Source organism: Phalacrocorax aristotelis, chromosome Z (genome assembly GCF_949628215.1).
Source record: "Phalacrocorax aristotelis chromosome Z, bGulAri2.1, whole genome shotgun sequence".
NCBI lineage: Eukaryota > Metazoa > Chordata > Aves > Suliformes > Phalacrocoracidae > Phalacrocorax > Phalacrocorax aristotelis.
Genome location: NC_134311.1, coordinates 15556686 through 15581496, shown reverse-complemented (window position 1 = coordinate 15581496; position 24811 = coordinate 15556686). Strand labels below are relative to the sequence as shown.

General features: G+C 35.9%; 1 protein-coding gene across 2 annotated transcripts in view; it reads right to left on the bottom strand.

Moving 5' to 3' along the window:
* Positions 1–24811, bottom strand: part of DMXL1 (Dmx like 1) — an 87530-nt gene that overhangs the window by 15911 nt on the left and 46808 nt on the right. Inside the window, exons 21-35 of one of the 2 annotated variants that reach the window (XM_075079264.1) lie at positions 24306–24403; positions 23437–23602; positions 22476–22728; positions 19722–20812; positions 19265–19456; positions 17942–18018; positions 17626–17753; positions 15620–15868; positions 15123–15236; positions 7096–7259; positions 5960–6099; positions 5546–5631; positions 3505–3706; positions 2118–2235; positions 796–858 (exon numbers count right to left, since the gene is read on the bottom strand). In XM_075079264.1, the coding sequence (XP_074935365.1) occupies positions 796–858; positions 2118–2235; positions 3505–3706; positions 5546–5631; positions 5960–6099; positions 7096–7259; positions 15123–15236; positions 15620–15868; positions 17626–17753; positions 17942–18018; positions 19265–19456; positions 19722–20812; positions 22476–22728; positions 23437–23602; positions 24306–24403 (3141 nt within the window). The remainder of the gene's footprint in view (positions 1–795; positions 859–2117; positions 2236–3504; positions 3707–5545; positions 5632–5959; positions 6100–7095; positions 7260–15122; positions 15237–15619; positions 15869–17625; positions 17754–17941; positions 18019–19264; positions 19457–19721; positions 20813–22475; positions 22729–23436; positions 23603–24305; positions 24404–24811) is intronic. The other variant, XM_075079263.1, reaches the window with a different exon arrangement.

Below are 24811 nucleotides of genomic sequence, written 5' to 3'. Positions count from 1 at the left end.
CAAAACACAAAGTATTATTCCAGAACTACCATTTTTTAGCCTCTCCCCTTTAATTTCTTAATTCTCTCATCTTCAAAAGATTGAAACAAAGATATTTTAGTTGAAAAGCAGTAAGATGGTGCTGTTGAAGAACTGCAAACAGTCTTTTTCAAAATCTGAAAAAAGTCTGTAGCTGTTATACACCATGAAGGTGTTCTCATTTCTTTCTTCTCACTAGTTTTGTAAAAGAACGCCTGAAGAACACAGTATTTGTTTGCATTTCTAGGCATCGTACTATACCTTTTTAGTCTCTCATACCAACCTTTCAAGAAAGTTGCTATAAAATTGTTATATGGGCTCAATTGACACCATCTTAAAATGAAGCTCAGCAAAAGTTTTCAGTAGCAAACTAACATCACACTAACAAACTGCTCTAACTTCAGTTAACAACCTTCACTTATTGGCAACTATGCTAGCCATATCACACTGGTGAAAGCTCCTGTATACACTATGTTCCCTATGTGACTGAATTTTTGTCACTTGGGCAAATCTCAGCCTCAGCTCATTTGGCATAGCTACATAGTTTGGTAATACATATTGTTCTTACCTGGTTGTTTAATCCAGCTTTCTAAGACAATGTAGTTTCCAATGGGTTTTATAACAAGACTGGTTTAACTCCATCTCTTGCAAAACTGAATTTTTAAGTTTATTTGCTATGTCAGCAAAGATTTTTTTAAGGGGGTTCAGCACCATTTCAAAATGGAAGTATTCCATAATGTTGAAGGTCTAATTAATTTGAGCATTACCACTGTGTACCTTATTGACGATGGGCTCCACCACAACAGAATTTTTCATGGTTTCATTGTGCTCCTCTAATGACTTCACCAAGGAAAGAACCACCACAGAACAAAGAATAGAGATAAGACATAACACACAAGGTATCAAGGAAATTCTTAGTTCCTTGTTGTTCATACCAACAGAGAACAACTGAAACACAACAGCATGTTTACACACACACTTATGTATTTTATATAGTAACAGTAATTATCAAATTCTAACCTCTACATTCAGTACAGAGGACACTGATTTAGCTATTCTGTACTGTAACAGCATCTTGCCCATCTCAAAAGTGAGATTTCTTCACTGACATTATCAGTAATACGAAGATACAAAATAAAGCCAACACACCTAAGCTGTGTAAGGCTGTCAGTGATCCTATTTGGAAACAAAAAGCACATCTAAAATATTCCAAAATACCGTTCCATACAGCACAGCACCATGCTGCATTGACATAAGGCATGATCAGAAATGGTGCATCTTCAAAGTACAAAACAAAAGGAACTATTTCCTTTTAACTGGAGCCTATAGTGAACACAAGTACCCACAAATTCTCAAACAAGCCAACGTTCTAGTTGTGACAGGACAAAGATTAACTCATACAGAAGTCTTTGCTGCTATGGCTTCACTAGTTTAATTTGTTTGGATCTGCTTCTTTCTCCTATGTTTCTGCTACTCCATAGGTTTTCCTACAACACAAATGATTCTTTCGAATTATTGGGAGCAGGGGTGAGTAAGAAAGAAAAGGAGCAACTGAAGAGGGAGGGGGATAAAACCCCCCAGAATTCCGTTACAGAACCACAACTTTAAAACATGTAACTGAATCTGGAACCTAGAATCCAGCAAGACTCTAAGACAAGTTATCAGGGACAGAAATATTAATTGTTGTATGACAATTTTTCTTATTAAAATTTAATCATGATAGAAACCCATAGATAAACCCAGGAGGACTATGGAAGGGACAAACTCAAACTTCTGCAACTTTGGCTGATTAGGTTACTGTTTGAAATCTTTGAAATTTTTGAGTTTGTGATTCTTTTGAGGCAGCTTTTACACTGACCTTAACGAAGAGGCTGACTGTAGCTACGTGGTGTTAGGTGTCAGTCTACAATTAAAGACTGATTATTTTTGTTTTCAATGAAAGAACGGACAAAGATTTAATACGAAATACTGTAGATTTAGAGTCATAGACATGTATGTTATCCATTCATGCTCTAGAGTAAACAAGCTAGCCAAATAACTTAACCAAAAGCTAATAGATTGACCTGCAACATTTTATACTTTCTGTATACCGTACCAACCTCATTTATGCATCGCTTCTTTGTAAAAATATTTCTGATAAAGGTTTCCTGGACTTCTTCCTGTTTAACCAAGTACTGCCAGAGCCTTTTCACAGATAGTGCAACATGACTGTTAGATCTGCAGAACACAGTTAAAATCAATATCTACTTAATTCTTATAAATATAGAAGATTGCAATACCTTATATTCTAATCAAACTATAGTCAGAAGAAATACTGGGACAAAACTAGAGCTCTCTAAACACTGTATGACACTTATTCAGAAGCATTCTGGTACCGTCTTCCTGAAAAACCTACACGTGAGAGCAGGGGCAAAAGGATGAAGGAAAAGAACCTTTTTCACCTCCTATCTTCGGACAAGTAAGAAAAATCTCTTTAAGAGATTACACAACAACAAGGTCAGCACACAGATTAGTTATTGTCCACCTCATTTTTTACAACATGGATCATTTCCATTTACTGCTGATGAGGGCTTCTATCACATGGACAAAGAATTACTAACACTTCATGTTAGGAACACATCATCAGCTGTGTAACATCTCTGAAACAACCATGACTTTTCAGTGACAAAATTGGAAGGACTGTAGAATCAGATCAGACTTCAAATATTTATGCTTATCCCTGGAAACTGTATGCTCAAGCAAAATTTGTAAATACAAATATAGCTGCTTATGGCAGGCCAAAAACCATCAAACCCTGAATCCCTTTAAATCAGAGCTTAAAAATAATGCCAGGCAGCAGATACATGTTAAGCCGTTCCTTCAGCTCAAGTTATTAAAACTAAGTGTGGCAATTGTGAGGCATTTTACAACAAAAAGACAGACTTTGTGATGATTCTGCAACCACAGGTGGTAGTAAGATTAAAAAGGCAAAAATCTATTTAAATCTAAGAAACTAAGCACACTAAGCATGTTCTGGCTGAACATGCAATTATGTTGAGCCACAACTACACAAACATTATAAATAGTAAATATTTGTTCTTTGATTTTAGGAAAATATACTGATAAGAATGTTCAAAGATGTTCCCTCCACAGGTGGGGAAATTATTTAATTAATTGCCACTAATCCTTAATTATCAATTAGGGCAAATTTGTTATTCTTTATTTACTGTAAACCACAGTTTTTCCACAGAGATGCTCAAAATCATGTTAAGCTTCAATAAAGGAACTAAAAAAAATTATAAACTTTTGATTGATTTTCCTGATCTTGCTTTGGACCAGAGATGCATAGATTTTCATGTATACCCACAAGTTCACAATGGATTAGATCAAGTCCAGAAACTGGTATTATAGAGTTATCGAAGTTATAGTCTATCACATGCACTAACAACATAGTGTCTGAGGTATATTAAAGATATTATAGTCACTGTTTATAGAAGCTAGACTCACCGGAATGGAGTGTTTGTAGGCTCAAGTAAAGTTTTATGACGAAGCAATGCAGGACCGGCAGCTAGGGCATCTTCAGAAGCATGAACTGAAATATAATGTTGAGGGGGACCCCCATATAGCTCAAGACGTCGAAGAAGAACTTGTTCCCAGCGCTGTAGTGTTTTCAAAACTGCATGGCATATTGGAGAGCTAACTGGAAGCTCTAGAAAGACAAGTAAATTATAAAAAAAAAAAAGCCTTCCTTCTCCATTATAACATTGATGAGGACAATTCCACAGCTGAAGGCTGAACTAACTCCAAAAGTAAGCTTTTTTCAAACCTCACGTTGATATTTACGAGTACAAAAAATGACCTGCTTTGTGCTATCATTGTTAAAAACAGGAGTAGACTTCTTCAACACTGACAGAAATTAAGTATCAGAACAGATCGTCCTCGAAGCTATGTCAAGACATATGGATAACAGTCAGGTGATGAGAGACCCAACATGGCTTCACAAAGGAAAATCATGCATGACATCTGGTAGCATTCTATGATGGATTGACTGCACTGGTGGGTAACGGAAGAGAAACTGATGGACTCTACTTTTGACTTCTGTAAAGCCTTTGACACAGTCCCATGCAACATCCTTACCTATAAACAGTGTGACAGATTTGATGGATGGGCTATTTGATTAATAATTGGCTGAATGACTGCATCCAGAGAGTTGTAGTCAACAGCTCAATGTCCAAATGAAGATCAGTTACAAGTGGTGTCCTGCAGGGATCTGAATTGGGATCAGTACTGTTCAATATCTTTGATAATACCATAGACAGTGGTAGTGAGTGCATCCAAGCAGGCTTGCAGACAACACAGAGATGAGTGGTGCAATTGATTCACCAGAGGGACAGGATGCTACCCAGAAGAACCTTGACAGGCTTGAGGAGTGGGCTTATGTGAACCTCATGAAGAAGGTCAACAAGACCAAGTGCAAGGTCCTGCATGTGGGTCAGGGCAATTCCCAGTATCAGTACAGGCTGGGGGACAAAGGGATTGAGAGCAGCCCTGCGGAGGAGGACTTGGAGGTACTGGTGGACGAAAAATTGGAGGTGAGCTGGCAGTGTGCACTTGCAGCCCAGAAAGCCAACCATATCGCAGGCAGCATTAAAAGAAGGGTGGCCAGCAGGGCGAGGAAGGTGATTCTGCCCCATAGTCATTCTCATGAGACCCCACCTGGAGTATCGCATCCAGCCCTGGGGCTCCCAGTATGAGAAAGACATGGAACTGTTGGAGCAGGTCCAGAGGGCGGCCACAAAAATTATTAGGGGGCTGGAACACCTCTCCTATAAGGAAACGCTGAGAGAGTCGGGGTTGTTCAGCCTGGAGGAGAGAAGGCAGATCTTATTGCGTCCTTTCGGTACCTGAAGGGGGCTTACAAGAAAGATGGAGAAAGACTTTTTACCAGGACCTGTAGTGAAAGGACAAAGCGTAATTGTTTTAAACTGAAGGAAAGTAGCTTTAGAATGGACATAAGGAAGGAGGTTTTTTTACTATGAGGGTGAGACACTGAACAGGTTGCCAGAGAAGTTGTAGATGCCCCCTCACTGGAAGTGTTCAAGGTCAGGTTAGATGGAGCTTTGAGAAACACAATCTAGTGAAATATGTCCCTGCCCATGACATAGGGGTTGGACCATTCCATGATACTATGATTCTAAGAAGCAAGAAATAGAAATGATGTAACATGATTTACAAAAAACTATAGAGTTTCCACCAAGAAATAAATATTGTAAACATTCTTGTACGACTAGGAGGCAAAGAAAAAACTAAGTATGCAGAGACTTCTGCTAGCTACTGAGCATTCCTTCTTGCCCACTCATCCTACCCACCCACCATGCTATTTCATATATACCTGTATGATAAACAGTATCAGAACAATTATTCCCAGATCATGAAAAAATTAAGAACTTTTGAATTAAATTAAAGCTACAATATATACATTATTCAACACATTACTGATTTAAAATGTGTTTATAAAGTATGAAAAGACAACACTGCTGCTTATTACCTGAAAGATCATGTCCAGCCAAAGGGTAGAAAGTCTTCAAATTGTGAAGTACCAGCTGAACCATTGCCAACCTCATCAGTGACCAACTAACAAGAAAGTACTAGTAAGTCACTTACTAATATGAAAATATTTTTTCTCACTTATTGACAATTAGGATTTAAATTCAGAGCTTTAAATCCTCATAAACTGCTGATAACTACAAACGACATTTAGAATGTTATAGATGCTTTCAAAAGTCACTATATCATGTATGAATGAAATGAGTAAAACAATAATTTAAAAAAATTAACTATTAAGTTTAGATAATGCATTGCCACGACATATCAAGTAACTGGTGTATTATCTCAAAAATAAAAGGCCAGAAATGCAAGTCTAGCCATTGCAGAATACCTTCCATTCTAAAGAGTTACTTACCTATATGAATTTGAATTAGAGTGCTCTTGATTATGTGAATTTGATGCAAACCCATCTCCACCAATACCTTCTTCATCTTCACCACTTTCCTGACTCTCTTCTGAATCATATTCCACTGCACTTTGTGATGGAAGAAAAGGCTAAAAATTTAAACAGTATTCTTTGAGTATTCTAGGCAACATCTAGTTTTAAATTATCTTTTAAAACATACATCATTATACCTCCTTTTTTAAATAAAAACTATTAAATATATCATCTTACTCAATTTAGCAACATTTGGAGTTTGTACCTTATGAAAAGGATAACTGTTCACGAGCATTGCATACTTTAGCAGCTTAACTATTTTTCACATTACTTGAAATTCTAATGCTGAAAATGAAAATACTAGAAGTTTTCCAGTTCTTATTTTGCTTTATTTTCAGGTCAGATACATCATAACACATGTAGGACACAAAAGCTAGTTATTTGTCAGAGGGAAGCCAAAACCACCAGTGTATTTTCTCTCTACTTCTTCGAAGCACTCAGAGGATTAAAGAACAAGAAAATCCTATCCCCTGCCTACAGAGTTCAATATTTATGATAACCCCACCATCAGTGCCCCACTGTGTTATTCAGTATTTGTAATTTCTTTTTTTGTCCTTGCTCCCAAAAAACTGCTTATATATTTATTTTGCTGATACTTGATATAGAAATGGGCCATACAACTCCATAGAATTATGTCACTTTCAACAAAGAAAGATCTGCCACAGCAGGCTTGACAGAGGGCAACATAATTTGATTTCCTTTTAGTATACACATTCACTTCACCCATTTGACATAGATACTAAAAAGCTGCTTGCATTTCCTTGTTCATGTAAACAGCTGATCCACAATTACCTATATATTTGTACTCTGCAGCCATATAGGAAACGTGTTTTGTTCATACCATTACCTGAAAACAAATTAATTTCATAAGAACAGTTTAAGAAAGCTGTTTCAAAAATATCTATAGGCAACATTTTAGAGAAAGATAAATATGAGTAATAAAACCAGGCAGCTTCCATCACACATCTAAATTGATATCTAGAATAAAGACTAAGAAGAAAAAAATTACCAGTGACAGAAGATATTTAACTGTCGTAATAGCAAAAAATTACCTTTGCAATGAAATAATCCCAGATGCTAAGCTCGGGAGGAATAAATCTTTCTTTGTAGGATGGAGATTCTTGGTCTACCAATGGCAATGCAGGTGAATGAGAACTCTCTTTTGGAGAGATTTTTGATGAAAGCTTGTAACGTTTTTGCTGTTTCTCTCCATCATCTACAGAGGAAGAAAATACAGCATATTGTTTTAAATTGCTCCACCTCCCTACTGCTTTTAATAAAGGGATTTATAATAGAAAGTAAAAATCTTCCTCATTATGTTTTCAGAATTCTATCTTAACATTTCCATAGCAAATAAGCTTAGAGAATGTTAGTCCTCAAATATGCAAAACAAATACATAAATAAGACTCCAGAAGTGGAAAACCCCCAGCACAAATAATACAGAATAATAGAGTACACCCATAACTGCATTAGAAGCTTTCTTCCTTCAACAAAGATGAGAGATATTCATTGCTCAAGCAACAATACTGCAAAACTAAATTACTTTAATAAGGATTACTGAATACCAATTATGCTTGGTTAAGACAAGTCAAGAGTCTTTCAGGATATATAGTGCAAATACCTAAGCTTGCCATTCCTTCTCCAAGTTTTAATTCTGTGTCCTTCCAGAGGAGGTCTGTACTCTTTTCTAAATGGTACAATTCTGATAAATCCATATGTCCTGACAATGTATTTCTCCAGCAAATATAAACCAATTTTAACTAATACAATGCAATATATACCTTATCAAACAGGGGAAGACTAATTATGTGTAATAATACCCCTAGGAGTTGAGGGGTCCTCTCACTTCCCCCAGCACTGACTTTTTTCAGAAGTGTCTACAAGAGATCTATTTGAATTACATTACTCAAGGAACCAGCTTATCCAAGCTATTAGAAACATCTTAATGCCACTATATCACAAATGAATAAACAAGCAAGCCTCATTTCAGATCCCTTATTTTTTTTGTTAATTGAGGAGTATCAACTTCATAAATATGGAAAAAGTAATGGCTCACTTAAAGAGGCTCATATAACCATCCAATAACCTGAGATCATTCCAGTTCTTGGTAGGTGAACTGTATTCCAAAACAGCCTTTCTGTTAGTAGTGGAGGAATGATATAAATTGTCATTGTCCTTGAGCAGTAAGTTTGTGTTCTGGCTCTCCAGAACACTTCTGAAGTGGGATGGACAATGGAGAAAGGGAATCATATTTGGAGATTTGACACAACATGGTGCCCTTCATTCACGTTCCATTACAGACAAAAAGGACTTGAATCCATTTCCTACTTGATTTTAAAATTTGCTTTTTATTTTCAGGTAGATACATGTAATGCATGAAGATCAGTTTCTATAGTGAAACAACTGAATGGGTTCAAGACTTAGGTTAAACAAAGAAAGTTAAAACATTAGCATAAAAAGGGAGACAGTTTTTTGAACTGCCTTTTGAAGTCCCCAAAAATGTCAATGACTATTTAATCAAGTACTGAACATTTAATTTTTCATTAAGCACTTCAAAATCTCCCTTTTCCAGTTAAGGTTTGAAAACTATAACATCACCCAAAAGAATCACAGAACAAAAGTTTCACCCCACCCCACTCCTTTTTTTAAGTGTAAAATAAAGCAGTTGGGGAAGAAGCGTATAGAAAAACTTTCTGGTTGTTTCATGTGTAATTAAGTGGGTTTTTTGTTTTCCATATAGCAGTAATGAGACCAGGCAGCTAGTCATAAAAGATCTCATATAAACAAGCACCTCTTCAGTAAAGGGGAATATGGGTTGCCTTATGATCTGAGTCTTGGGCTGATGTAAAAACAGTAATAAATAGTCTCCAGTAAAGCAAATCTTCAGGCTAAGAGAGCTGACCTAGAGACTACATAACCCTATCGCTGTGTTCAAGCATTAACACGTTGGGCCACACCAGTTGCAAGGATGAACTAATATGAACACCACAAACACAAATGGGGGCTTTATTGCTTTTAACTTTCCTTATTCCCTTTTGTTGCCAAGGGCTCAAAAACTTCCACTGAAGCTTCTGAGATTACCTTCTCCTGCTAATAATGCTGGGGCATGGCATAAAAAGAGCCAGCATCCCTACGTATGCCTGCAGTGAACTACTACAAAAAGATATTTCCTATACGTACCCCACCCCCTGGTTTTTTGGTGTGGTTTTTTTTTTTTTTTACATTTGCTTTATCCACAGGAGACATTTGAGTCTTGATAGATGTTTGAAAGACTATTTCCTTCAAAGCTCTTATGGTACTCTAATCACTTGAAAACAGAAGGTCTAATGCTCTTGACAAAAGAAAAATAACACTCATTTAAGAACATATTCCACATGTAAGACTTGCACACTCATAACAAAAACTGAGTAAACTGTAAACCCTGAGGGAGGTAAGATTGCGGTTGAGTTTTTTAAATAAAAGAAGGTTTGTTTTTTTATACATCACAACTATGATCCCCCCCCCGCAATGGGCAAATACTCTGTATTCACAGTGGTTGATGGAATTTTTTCCTAACTTCTGGTCATTTTTGGACCAGAAAAAAAAAAGTTTTTCCAAGGATTTTCAAAAACGTTTTTGACTCTGTATGAAGACAACCATTACAACTGCAAGCAGCTGAACTATAAAATTAATTTATATAGAGAATCTAAGAAAAGCTGAAGACAGTGTCTCATCTTTCATCTTGCAACTGGAATATTTTAACAGTCTGTGTTGCGCTACTTTACTGTATCATAATTCCCACCCCTTCCCACCCCCCACCCCCCCGCCATTAGGGATATTACTTGAAATCCACTTACCTGTACTAAAAGTTGCAAATATAATAGCTGCAGTACAATGCATTTTCAATTCATTACTTAAAGCTCATTAGCTAAGAAAGAGCATGCACATGCATCGCCGTATGAATTTTTAGCAATTGCTTCAAAAAAAAAATTCACTAGGCATAAAATAAGGAGCAAGTTTTGCACGATACAGAAATAAGCAAGTATATGGCTTGCAGGTTGTTCTTCTAAGCAGAATTCAAAAAGCAAACGCTTTGCTTTAAAACAGCACTTTTTTCAATTCTACTGGATCATTCTTTGTATTTTTAAGAATACTGCAGGGTGGCCATTGGAAAAAAATCCAATATTTAAGGCAAATAAAAGTACAACCATTTAAGTGGCTTGAAATACATAATACTAATGCCAATTTCCTTTTTTTGCATTATAAAAATCTTTAAATAAATTAACAAATTCATTAAAAATCTAACTTTGTCATTTGGGATTTCAGATCACCAATTATATGCACTTTCAAATTTCTCATGTATTTCTAGTTAAAACTCTTACTTTTTCTTTTTTTACATTCAAAACATTTATCTTCAGTCCCATTTTACTTATAAAACAAATGTAAAATTGATATTACTTTCCCAGAACATCGAAATATTTCAGGCAAGGAAAATGCTTCTACTTCTGCCAAGATTTAACACATGCAATGATATTCAAAGGACTTGTTGCCCATGTCACCTCCTTTCCACCTTCCCAAGAAGAGCTAAAAGGCAGATCTCTTTCAATTTCCAAAAAAACTAAAATGCAAGTCAGAGTTACTGTGTTTTACTGAAGACTCTGTGCAGGCATGCACCATCAACACCCCAACCACCTATGAAAAATGCAAGTCTTCATTAAGAGATGCAAAATTATTAAGTCCTCCTCTTACAAAAACATCACCCTTGATTGCAGTCATCAATAAATATCCGCACTGCTGAAGGCCAGAACAGAGTGGAATGGCAGAGACATGACAAAGAAATACTGATTTTGAATCACACCTCTAATAATTTCAGTAAGGGTGAAGCCCTACAGAGATTTCTTTAATTCTTTGGGGAGGTGTGAAAGCCAGCTAGAACAGCAGCCTGGTGAAAGTCTACACTGCTGGATGTTTTGACTTCAAACCTAGAGAAGTTGCATTTTGCAAGGTTACAAATCCTGAAGTTTTCAACATGATGTTCTGCTTACTCATGGGTAGTAGCTTGTGTGGCCAAGGTGATGAATTTAATTAATTAGCACTCAAGAGTAGCAATTGCAATTAAGTTCCATAAGGTGCAGCCTGATTACTATATGTACTCAAGACTGTAGATGCTTTGTTGCATTTATGCACCATTTACAGAGTAGTGAAAAGCTCAAGAAAGTATATATTAAACTCTCAGATAATTCTGGGGACATTACATACGTTATGGGCATATGTTATGGGCATTTCAACAAATGGTGATTGGAAACCTCTCAAAAAATCATGTAAGCACAATGAAACACTCAGTAGCATACACAAACTTTGTTGACATATTCTGTTCTAAACACCTAAGGCTTATTTTAGTGAGCAAAATAACACCATCATTCACAATGCAAACACTTCAAGTCAAACTTCTAATCTGTTTTAATGGTGACTTAACCAAGAATAAGACAGTAATAGTGAGAAGACAAAGACTTTAATAGAGAACAGAAAGGCCACACAAGTAATGAAGTACTCAGTTCTACAAAGTACTGCAAGAGAACAAGCCCAACATTGCAGTCCCTACTTCTGAGCTGGAATTCAAAGAATTATTCTCACACTGATGTCAAAGTTTCTATTACTAACAATATTGCAGGGATTTCTGCATTAAAAGGAGCGGTTTGGCATGACTGTTGTAGGTCCTTACGTAAGCTGGAAGGCTTTAGGACTAGAGGAATCTGTATCCTTTTATCTGTTCTGAGATCAAGCCATTCCTGTAGATAAAGTCTAAAAATGAACACTTTATACTGTTGTTTCTGATTTGCTGGTGAAATCGAGTAGCAGATATATAGCACTGTTGGATCTAGTCTAAAGCAGATAAGGTTTCTGAAGCACTACTAATGCAAGATAAGTTTTTGTTGTTTTGTTTTAGATTCTGGGTGAAACCTACCTCAACAGCAGGTACAGCAAGCAGATAAATGCAAGAGTTTTATGGGTTTGTTTTTTCTTTACAACTGCCTACACACTGGGCAAACGCGAAATTAATCTTCTGCTTAGATGCTCAGTTACTTTAAGTAACACATATATAAAATCTGTGAAGGCAGTATGTTTTCTAGAACATCATGGATAATAGTTTGTGGAGAGCAAGCGAAAGCTACAAATTAATTCAGAGGATCTAACAAGAGAAATGCATGCATAAGACTAACAGCAGGGTGGCACATCCTATGGATAAATTTTATGTGAGTATCCTCATGGCATACGCATGAGATGCCTCAGGGCATCTTTTTCTCAAAAACTCTGGCATGTTAGGCAAAACTCATCACAGTAAGAGCTGACAGTTTATAATTTCTCTTTACCAAAGTACAACTATGACAGTATTCAGAAATCATATTTGTGTTAAAGCTTCTTTAATTGCCTGGAAAGTGAGGACAAGCAGTGGAGAAGAATAACTTGCCTTAATACTCAAGTATTATCAGATTTCTGATTTTCTACATCTGAAACCCAAAATGACAACTTTAAGTCTATATATTATACTTGCAAAATACTCAAGTTTTAGAAGTAGTTCTACATTTAATTTACTCTTGTAGCATGGAAAAATTGGATATATTAAATGACATTATGGATTTCTAACTGTTAAAGCAAAATTCAAACTTTTCCTTAAGAACCCTCTGGATTATAGAGAGCTTATTATCTCTATATATGCTTAAGTTACAAAAACAGTCTTCTGAGACAACTTTAAAGAGAAACTATATGGTAAATATGATTCTGTAAAGTTCTACTATAATAAACATTAAGGTTATATTTCGGATGCTAATTGCCTCTGAACACAAAACATATCCACAATTTTAAGACATAATGTAATGTAAATTCTCCAATGCTAACCCAGTTTGCCAAAATCATTTGCTGCAACTGCAAAAACAAGAAACACACCTGGGAAGTACAACATGTCAGGCAGCTCTACAAAGCATTTAAACTGCTATGCTTTCTGATCTTTACTGTGAAAGAACCAATAAAACAACAGTTTTTCATAGAAACCAATTCCTAACAGAGGTCAGGATTTTACAAGAATACCAAGACCTACTTTTTGGTTCCTGTTTTTCAGTTTGTATCTAAAAGAAAGATCATATTTATTTAGGAGAAATTTTATATCCAAAGCTATTATATGCTTAAGTCAAATAAAGGAAAGAAGAGAAAGGGAAAATCACATCACTGTATTGGCCAGCACTGTACATAGTACTTTAGTCTCTTAAAACAAGTTTGAAACTTGGAGATCAACATGCACATTTAGATAAGGTGCTAAAGGACATATGGTGTTATATCAGAATTTTTAGTGTGAAGAATTTTTGGCTTCTGATCTCCATTTGAAAATGAAGACGTTTTACAAAAATCTAAAAATAAACTTAAGAAAAAAGATTCTAGTTATGCATAACAAAATGGGAGGTTATACAATGTCTAAATCATATTATTGAAGAACATGCCATAGTTGACCGGAACAAGCATTCCATCCTCAGTGTCATTTCTGGATGTCACAAGAAAAAGTAAGAGATGAGATTAAAGGCACAAAAATATAGCTGATTTTAATCTGACTCTTCTGCTGCACTGGAGGTCTACTCACCCCAGCCTTTTTTTTTAAAAAATTTAAAGTAACAGAAAAAAGATGTTTCTCCAAAATTCTTTCCCCCAAATTTGCTCTAGATAAACATGCATTAAAAACAAATAATAGACCTACAGAATCCTAGAATTACATTGGTTTGAAGGGACCTGGCCCAAAGCCCTTGCTGACCTAGGTGATGCTCTAGTTTGTTCAAGTTTTGAATAACTCCAGAGATGGAGACATCACAACCCCTCTAGGTCCCTTTTCCAGGGTTTGATTATCCCTGCAAATTAGTATTTAAAAAGGCCCCTTCTTCCCTTAAATTTTCAGTTTCAGCTTTTTGATTCTTCCAGCAACAGTTTTACTAATTCTGCTATCAGTCAGCCAGTGTTCATTTTTAGAAAAACGTGCAGTAGGCAACCATTTAGTATGCATATCAGTACATTTCCATGTAAAAACAATTATCTTATTTTAAGACAGTAGTAGCAGCAATATTAACACAGCTCAGTATACAGATACCAACACCTAGGAAACTTAAAATTGCCCACAAAAGCCAGTTATGCCTTCCAACAATACTGACATAGCAAATCTCAGAAACCTTCACAAAATAGTAATAAGAAATATTTATTCAATACCACAGACAAGACTGATCAGATCTAGAATAAGAAATTTTGATTAAAGATCTCTATTCTGAAAATACTTTTCTAAATGTCTGACAAAGTCTGTATGCAAACAGACTACATTTCCAGTTTTCCTCAAATGAAAGGTAAGACAATTCTATATAACATGCACCTCATAAATAACAATATAATAATAAAAACTATATTGTTTAAGTTATATTTTTAAGAATAAATATTCAGATATGATGTACAAAGTCACCATAGTTCAGGTAAATTTATATTTACAAAATCTTCCTTTTAAGATATTAGGCCATCTGTAGGATTGTTGCTCTTGATTTTATAGAAGTCCAACTAAATTACAAAGCACAAATCTGTACCAAAAAGGAAAGCATTAAAGAATTCGTTCTGGACCTCAGGATAATTTATAATCATCTGAAATTAAAACTTCAAGGTTGTTTGCTTTCCTACAGGGTTCTCAGACTATCAAAACTGAATACCAAGACACCTTTTTTTTGTAATGTCTAGAATGAACACTTAGAAATCCACATGCATAATAATGCTTATATTCAAAAAGCAAAAACAAGCAGCTCTCCAAAGAGATACGAAACACTTCTGATCCTTTCAAACCATGTTCAAAGTAATTTTATAATTAGTATTAATTTCCAATGAAGTGTAGTAAGAATACAACAGCACTGCCAATTTTCTTTTATAAAAAGGCCCAATCCAACTGCTGCTTTAGTTACAGAACTTTGCTTTAAATTTTAGCATGGCTTGCAAACAGAAGTTTTTCTGTCTTTCTACATATGCAAAAAAAAATTCACACATAGCAAACTGCATGTAGAGGCCTAGTACTAAATCTAGTATTCTTGCCTGAAGATTTGGTAGGACTATGAGTACTGAAGGCGGTAAGGGATTTGGAAAACCCCACACATTCCATGGAGAACACTACTACCTGTTGTGGGCTAGGCATTGGGAAGTGCCTACCTGCCAAAGAAAGAAAACATACTGTATTTGTAAAATGGGAATATATTTCTGTTATGAGAGAAATGGAAAGCTTTAAAATTAACATTTAAAACTAAGCTGTAATAGTACTGAAAATTTTCTCTTTAAGATGAACTTAACCCCCTCACATTACAGTAGTTGTGCTACTTAGAAACCCTATTTCAGTAACATTCAATTCTGCTTCCTGCTCTCTTCAACACAATATCTATGCTAATAATTTTAGATCCTTGTTCTTCTTTGCAGATCTAAAAACATTAAATTCTTACTGAACATGAACTATTTAAAGCAATTACTCTTAAGCTTTCAGCAGCCATATTCTCTTAAAAAACCCAGGAGACAAATATAAGCAAAACAACAGAACTAACCAGTTTTTGTCTTTAATTGCAGTTGTCCTCTGCTGGGTGTATGAGCTCCTCCTCCAAAGATAGCAGACCACATTTTGTTGTTAAGTGGATGAGCCATAATTCTATACAACTCATCGCTAGAATGTGTTGCTAGGCCATGGATGAAGAGACTCAGATAGACCGCAGTTAGGATTTCACAAAGTAAAACTGTGAGACCTGGCTGGGCTTCCTCACCAGCAGAATTCAAGAGACATATTAGAGACGTTATTCCTGTTTACAAAAAAAAAAAAAGCATGTATGTGTGTGAACATACTCTGGATTATCATCGGTATTTTGTCTAGCAACCTACATTATTTAGTACCTTCTTTTGTAGAAAAGTTCTAAGTTTTAGAGGAAATTGGAAACTCCAGGAGAAAGTGGCATGCTATTTAACAGCTTCATATTTTTGACTAACAGTTAAAGAAATATACAGCAACTTTTCAAGAATTAGAGAGGGAAAAAGAATCACAAAAAAGCACTCAAGTTTTGGAATACATGTTAAATAAAACATTGGAAGCTTTAATTCAACTCCCTGGTACTGTGTTATGATATAACATTTAGTTACCTTACTTACATGAATCTTTCTTCCCCCTATGTCTCAAACTCTCTCTTTTCTGGCTTCTCAGTTCTTTCAGCAAAGGGTTAGCTCTTTATTCTCTAATTTTAATCCAGTGGCTCACGGTACATTCAATACATAGCATCCAAATCTTATACTTAAGATAAAATCACTGATCTGCTCATTGACTATCCTGTGGCGCTTGTTTCACCAGTTAGGTTTACAACTCCAGCGTAATACTGTAAGCTGAAATGCTATATTCTCACTTTACAGTGGCAAAACCAACCAAAAACCACGGGCATCAACTTGAACTATGCATTGTCTAACAAGTGCTCTTTCACCTAAGTACAAAATATCTTGTAGTGTTTTATGCTTCCACAAAAAGTTGTAAAGAGTTTCAGATGTGGCTTCGACTATGTCCCTTTACGCACATAAAAGAAAATAAAAACAGCAGTGGTTAAAGAATTCTGCTTTGTGTCATACTCTCCCATGTGCACATAAGGCATGGGAAGGTAATAAAAAAAATAAGATAAATCAGCTTGAGATGATGTTACCTATAAGTACAACTGCTAACAATCCGTTGTCTCATTCATTAGAAATTTAACTTTGCAAATAGTAAAACAAGGAGAAAAGATGACAGTCTGATTTATCTCTAAAATCTGTAGATTCAGTGACAGAACTTTTAGCAGAAAAGAAAAAAAAAACAATAACAAACATACTGCTTAAGGTTCTCCAGAAGATTTTTTTAATGTGAAATTTTCTTATTGAAAAAACAAATCCCATAATATGAAACTATATTTCTTGGTTACACCTACTTTAAAAGTTAGTGCTGTAAACTGAAGCTCATACAGACATGTATTACATAGCTTACACTCCCTGTAACGTGACCAGTGTAGCTTCATTAGCATAGTTCCCAGCAGATGTTAAGAATAACCTGAAGTCCTACATGGGTTCTAAAGTTACAGCAAAAAAAAATTCACTATAAACTTTTTCCTCAACAGTTTCAGGTTAGTTCAAAAGTTGTACATAAGCGACAACCATTCTGAGATGGAGCACAAACTAAGACAGCCTTTCAAGTCCTTTTCAAGAGTAAGGAAGTAGAATAATAACGAGACTGACTGTTGCCTGCAGGGGGAAAAAGTAGAGCACAACACAACACTTAACCCTACTTTACCTTCACTTGTCCTTTGCTAGATCCCCCACTAACATTTTTTAGTATGAGAAAGCAACATAAATCAACTTGACTTAGTGAATAACCAGAGTTACTAGCTTGCAGCTTTCAAAGAATAAAGATTTTATTAAAGAACTTATTTTTACCACACAGCTGTTAAAAATACTACTAGAAAGTCCAGAGCATAGCTACATGCTCTTACAGTGGATCCAGACAATTAAGTTTTCCTTAAGAGGAAAGGAACAGATCAACTTTAGGTACCTGGCCACTGAGCAGGTGATGTATTGGGAGTCGCTGTTTCTTCTAAGCCTGTTGTTCTTAGAGAATGGCGCTGAGTTAATAGCACTGTCTGATACACTGTTCCAGTGAACTGATTTGCTTGAAATGAGCTGTGAAATGGAAAAGTGGGAAGTTGTAAATATATATTAAAACAATGTTTAAAACTATTCAAGTGATAGTCCTTTCTAGATGTAGGCAGGTGTGAGCACTACCTTCTGGTGCACTATCTATTATACCATCATTACAGTGAGACAGTGTGTTGACCATTCTCTAAAAAGTACTTTTCAAAGACCTTTACCTGTAGCTGTGGCCATCACAGAGACATTGGTAGATGCAAGCAGAGAGTGATGCTGCTAAGGTATGCATTACATATATCTGTAAGAAAAATTTTATAGAACATGTTACATTCAAGATGAACAGTGTTTAGTATCATAGCCTTTCATGCATACAGATTAATAGCAAGCACTGAATATGGAAGGTATAAGCACTTACAGCAAAAATCACTTACATAGCCATCTTCTCTTCCAAATTCATTTCAGATAAATTAATTCACTTTGCAATGAAAGGCATGCAGAAGCACTCACTCACCTTACAAAACCATAATCACAGATCAGCTCTAGCACCAAGGTTTTCAATTAAGAAACAGCAATATATTAACCCTCTGTACAACTGTCGTAAGTGATTATACCCTAAGACAGTAGCTGGCTTGGAATACAAAGGCTTTCCTTCAGAATGAAAGCTATAATGCAGCTTCGTTTTTGACCAATTCTTGTGCAGCTCTTGGACACATACACAATTTACTCAGTATCACACTGATCGCTATTTTTATCATAGCTGATGCTTTTCTTAATGTATCACAAAACACACATGTAAAGAGCTAAAGAATTTTTTTATCAAAAAGGTTCATTTTGAAAAAAATGGTATCATAACTCATTTGTCTGTTCCCTCTGAAACAAAGCACAGACTAGGAACTGAGCCATCTCTTAAGAGTTCTCTAGAAATCTCGAGTAAAAGTAAACATTTTGTATGCCTAAAGCATACAAAACTTAAGGAAAGATTTAACCTAACACTTTAAAGTTTGGTTTCTAGTCAAATGTTAAATACAGAAGAAATCCTACAGAAACATAAATTAAAAAAAAAGACTATATTTTACTGTATAAACATATATACTGTTTCACAAAAAAAGTCTGAGTTTACTGCACTTGGATGACCATCAGTTTTTATACTTTAAAACTTAATTTTACTTAGGTCCAGGACTGAACTGTGGAGTTTAACATTAGTATAACAGAAGTAGCAATCATACTGTCGTAAAGGCAAATTTGACACAGAGTGTAGTACAACATGTTTTCCATAACAGGTGTCATCTTGGTCAAATACTCAGTCCTGAGAGAGACCAGTCTACTTCAGCTTGTTGAACCAGATGCTCAGTGCCTCAACAATAAGCAATAGTCAGTGGACATTGTTTCATCCCAAGAGAAGTATCACAGAAAATACTTATGTTCCACAGTTTTATTACTTGTCACAGGTATGCATATCAGAAAGTTTTCATGCTGTCAGAAAAATATTCACGACTTCAGCAAACTGGACAATAACAACAAACACCTCAATTAAAAATACACACCTTATTGTTCTGAGTATCTGGATGAGGTGGCGAATCAAGGTTTATTATGGCATGTAATATATCATGAGTTAAGTTACCAAGATGTAGCAACGGATTAGCAACCACTGTTTTGGCACTAGCTGTGCAAGCAAATAGGAGAGGTATGGAGCTTTGCTCTGGTAGAGGGCTAGAAGGTTTCTGCATTGACTGCTCCTGAAAACAAGCAAGAAACACACACACAAAGTGATAGTACAGCTTCATAAAGAGAAAAGCAGAACTTTTTAAGGAGGAGAAGGGGATTCTAAACAACAAAACCCCCATAATCTACAGAAAACATAACATGTTAAAAACAGTGTCACACTTATTATAATACAGATGCATACTATAATAGGAAAACTTCAACAATAATATAAAACACATTAAAAAACCTACAACAAACCTGAAGCAGACAAAACACACACTAAGCTCCCCCACATACCTGCTGAGACTCCTGCAACAGCAGAATTAATTCCATTCTGACAGATGCCAAACCTCCACCATGAGAGCCATGAAGTATGCAGTAACTAAGGAACATTCTTAGGAGAGACTGGTATTTCAGAAGCCATTGACATCTTTTCTGAAAGTCTTCTTTTTGTAGCATATTTTTTTGCTGTTCAGCTAAGTCTTCAGTATTTTCATGTAACGGAACTTCCTCTGGCATCACGTTTATTCCTGACTGTCTCTCTTCTACTTCAACACTATAATCACAGGTCTTTTGAAGAGCTACCACTTCTCTTTCAAGCCACTGGTAAAGCTGATACCTCAACTTCCCACCATCTACCTCATAACCAGTGGACAGGGTACGAAGCTCTACAGTAAGAATTTTCAGGCATGCTCTGAACTTCAGCTGTGCTGAAATTATATCTTCTGATGGACTTAAAATATCTTTGTCATCAACCACACTAAAAGATTCTGTGTAGCTAGAACTTGTTTCAGGTAATTTTTCAGTTTTCTTTGGAGGTTTTAGCTCTTTCATTACCAGGGAAGAATCTTCACTCTCATCACTTTCATCACTGTCTGACTGTAGTTTCAATTGTTCATCTTGGAATACCACACTTGGCTGGCTCCAGTCAAAGGAAAGAGTTGAACTTGAATGTTTTCCTGATGAACAGTCTGAAGGTGAACCTAGACCATTAAATACTGGCTGTGACCAATCAACACTGGAAGATCGGTCTTTTGTTTCCAACTCTCTAACTGGAGAAGATGGTGAGAAATCTTTACTAGTATCCATTAAACTAGGGGATCTACAGAAAGACTTTGACTTCTTGACAACTTTGGGCATCTTTGATAACACTTCTAAGGCCAACATAGGACAACCAGCTTTTAGATGAGCATATGCAGTTGTGAAAAACAGCCGTCTTTCGCCCATGTTGATTTTGTCAGCTAATCCATTTTCTACTGTTAGGCAAATGTGTGTGGAAGATGTATCAGAAGAGCCAAAATGACGTCTCAACAATAGAGGATGTGTTCTTAAGTAGTTATAGAAGTTAAACACTGCAGGGTTACAACTTGATGAACCGTCTCCTTCATCTGAAAGGATATTGCATCATGAGGAAAATCTACCATTCTGTATGAAATAATCCATCTGCAAAGTTCTAAGTCAATCAGAAGGCTATCAGGTCTTAATACTCATTCTACCTTTTACTTCCTTGCACCCCCCACTTTTCACCTTCCTTTGCACCTTCATCATTTGAACATCTTGGGAGAGAGGACACTGCAACCTAATCACTACTAAAAAGAGAAGCTTGAGGAGAAAAGCAGGTAAAACCTTGAATTTAAAACAGCTGCCATTTCTTTTCCTTGCAGTTAGGCCAATTCTGCTGCAGTCAAACAAGACCACATTCCTGTTTGGTTTAGATTTCTGAAGTTCCCATCACTAAATGGCAATAAGATGTTACACCTCACTGAAGTTTTTTACTTAAAGAAAGTTTTTTAAGATTTTGGATTAGTATTTTTTATTTTGCCTACATCTTAAAAATGCAACTTATAATAAAACTCAGAAATCCATAACTTTTATACATAATGATCTCATCATCGCTTTTATGATTATCTCATACGAAGACATGAATTACACAGCGGTGCAGCACCTACACATTTTATTTTCATGCCCAAAACCACAACATGAAAAACCCTGAAAAGATACGAGCATCAGCATAGGATGATTCACACAGCTTTTAAAGAGTCGAGGTTAGCTGAGATATACCCTTACTGTCTCCTCTATCAGGAGTTATAGCACAACTGACTACAGATAATAGGAAAAGGTACATGAAAGAGTGCCTTTTAAGTAAGAAAATAAAGCAAAACACCACAAAAAGCCACTGAACTGATTAAAAAAAGTAGTAACATTTAAGAATTATTTTACACAGGAGGATGTGACCACGACAGAAACAACTAAGTACTATATCCCTCCTTTGCTCAAAATTATCCTGAGGCATGTAACTTCTACTGAAATCAGTTTTCTAAAATGAATTACACAACTCTGGGGATTCGAGACTTCATTTATCCCTGTCAAGTTTCTCTCAGTACCAGGACTGAAACCAGGCAGCATGCTAACTGCTAGGGACTTGAAACATGTGATTTCCTTGAGAACATCAACTTCAGGAAATAATACAACTGATTCTTAGAAGGCCTATAAAGTGAGCAAGCAAACAGTGAAAAGAATAACTTTAGGAGACTTACATGCTATTTCAGGCACCACGTGGGCTTCCATGTATCATAGTAAATATAAAAATCTTTCCTATGGCAGTTTGTCATTGTGGTCAACCATTCTTCCCAAGGACTAAAAACTACAAAACACCATGTCTTCCAGACTCTGGTATATAACTGAACTGTGCAATCAGAATTTTTTCCTACATTGTGATAGAGCCCAATTAACTAATGAAGTTAATTTGCCTCTTCATCTTTAAGCTGCCGCTGGAAAAATAGCTATATCACTGCAGGGTCATTCCCATTATCCTGATATTCACATACTTAAGGGATAAATTAAGTATCCATTCATGGGTTACAGGATAACACCACCACAGTCACCACTTTTACTGTAAAAACCACATACATTGCTTCAGCAAGCTATTTATTAGTAACAGTGAGCAACTGTGCAGTACCTAGTCTTGTTGACACTACACTTCCAGAAACTACGATTTAAATGAACAAACAGTTAACACCAATCTAACAGGCAAAATACTCATATTCTTACCTCCTTCACCTTCAACAGAATGTTTAATCAAAGTGTCAAGAGCCTTGCTATAATCTTCCAAAATCCAGTAAGCCATACTTCGGAGAAAAGGGTCACAGTGCATGTTTCCTGAGCTCTCTTTTCCAGGAAACACACTTCCCAAAACTCTCTTCTGTAGTACAGATTTATAAGTACTGGATACTTCAAACTCTGACTCATAAAGTCTTGATATTACAAGAGCCAATTGAATGTCATTCAGTTTTTCAAGGCAGACCTGATTGAAAATAAATATATTCACAAGACCAAACATTATAATTTTTCTTCTGGTTAAAATGATCACAACACAGGAAGTGACACAAATCTGTTCAGACTGAGATTAGAAGGTCTATCAATTCAATAATAAATTAGCAGGAACTATGCAGAATAGCTGTGGCCAACTATCATATACAAGATGTGATTTTCAATTTCTTCAGTTTAAGTCTGACATGACAATAGATCTTTGAAATCAACTGGTTTCAATAAATCACTGTCAGTGTGCAAATGTCACCTCTTGAAGCTGGATGTTTTGGTTACGAAGCTTTACAGAACAAATACTTCATTATCAAAGAGATGAATTTCTTCCCAACTTTTCAATTCAAACAGACACAGGAAATTTTTTTTTTTTTGTGAAGGTATTCAAGGAGTCAAACTAAAATACTGCCAAATGCCTTCAATTTTCAGATCTTGAACTTCCTAATGAAAAACTATGTTGTCTTCGACAGGGCAGACAATCTGAGAGCAAGTTAATCGTAGGCAGGCCTCTTAATATTATTACCATGGGACTTTTTAGTATCACTAATATGAGAGCTAAAACAGAATCAAGAATTTGTATTTGTATATGTCATTAATGGGGGTGGGGGGAGACCACATGGGGGAAAGAGAGCACAAACCAACCAGAATCTTCACAGTCTTAAACACTTTAAAAAGTTCATTATTTTATTACCTCCACTGCATCTTTTAAGTGTCCTGCCAACAAGAAAAATGCTGCAGAATGTTCAAAACGCTGCTTGCCAAGCAAAGAAAAAGCATTCTTTAATGCTGCTTTACGCCATCTGTCCTCAGTAAAGTTGTTTCCGAAAAACTGTGTCATTTTAGTATCTTTTTGGGACCTGCATATTGAACATAATTGATAAAAATATCATATATTTTACTAGATCCATTATGGCTCTTCATTTCCTCAGATGCCAGCAGAATTTTACAGAGATCTTTTCATTAGGAAATGCAGAGGCTCTCACTACACTGGAAGCACAGGAGGCTTCATATTTGAAAATAACAAAAAATTTAGTAAACACAAAAACTACTGGTATTTCCAGTTAACCTGATAGAAATACAGAAAAGCTTATTTTTCTCAGATGAGCTCTTAAGAGTAAGTGACAATTAAAACTATTTTTTAAAAACTTTGCAACATTGAACCCTATACTATGAAATGCCAGTTTGAAAGATAGACTTAATTCAGTCCTCTGAACTTAAGATAAAATTTATAAGAACAAAAATTTTTCTAAAAGGTAGCCATGTCATTCCACACACTACACAAGTAGTCCTCAAAATTAAATCAGAATTAAGCAGTGATTGAAATTACAGTAGATTTGAGGCTAAAATCTGAAGCATCTACCTTCAGAAACAGCAACTAAATTACCTCAGTAAACACAAGATGATTAAAAACTATCCACTCAATGTAGTGACTAATTTAGAAATTCAATCTCAGCTTTCAGTGGTAATATTTGTGCTTCTTTTGGAATACCATCACATTCAACTTATTTCGCTAATTTATACCAGACAGTATGAAACTCTAAGAGCTTGCATGTCTCCTACCTGTATAATCCCCAGATCACAGCCTTCTTTTTCATTGCAAGGTAAAAAATGGCTGCGTCAAGTGGATCATTGTTTCGCTGAAAGGCTGCTTTAGCCACCTGCAAAGACAGTTCAACAGCAAAAAACTAACCAAAATTTAAATGAAACTTAAACAGGATACCTGTTGCTTCTGGTATGCTATGCCCCATGGTGCTTGGAAGTTCTCTTTAATACAGGATCCCTCCCCTCACTACAAGTCTGGCATAAGAACACATGAAGATACCACAGCTTCAACCCCTTGTTTTTGTTTGACGTAATTTATCTAATGCTTTTCCAGTTCTAGAAGCTTTTTGGCAGATCAAATGGGAATGCTGTCATGGTTTTAGCTGAGATAGAGATAATTTTCTTCACTGCAGCTGGCACAGTGCTGTGCTTTGGACTTAGTATGAAAACAACGTTGACAACACACAGATGTTTTAAGTGTTGCTGGGCAGTGCTTGTACTAGTCAGGGACTTTTCCAGCTTCC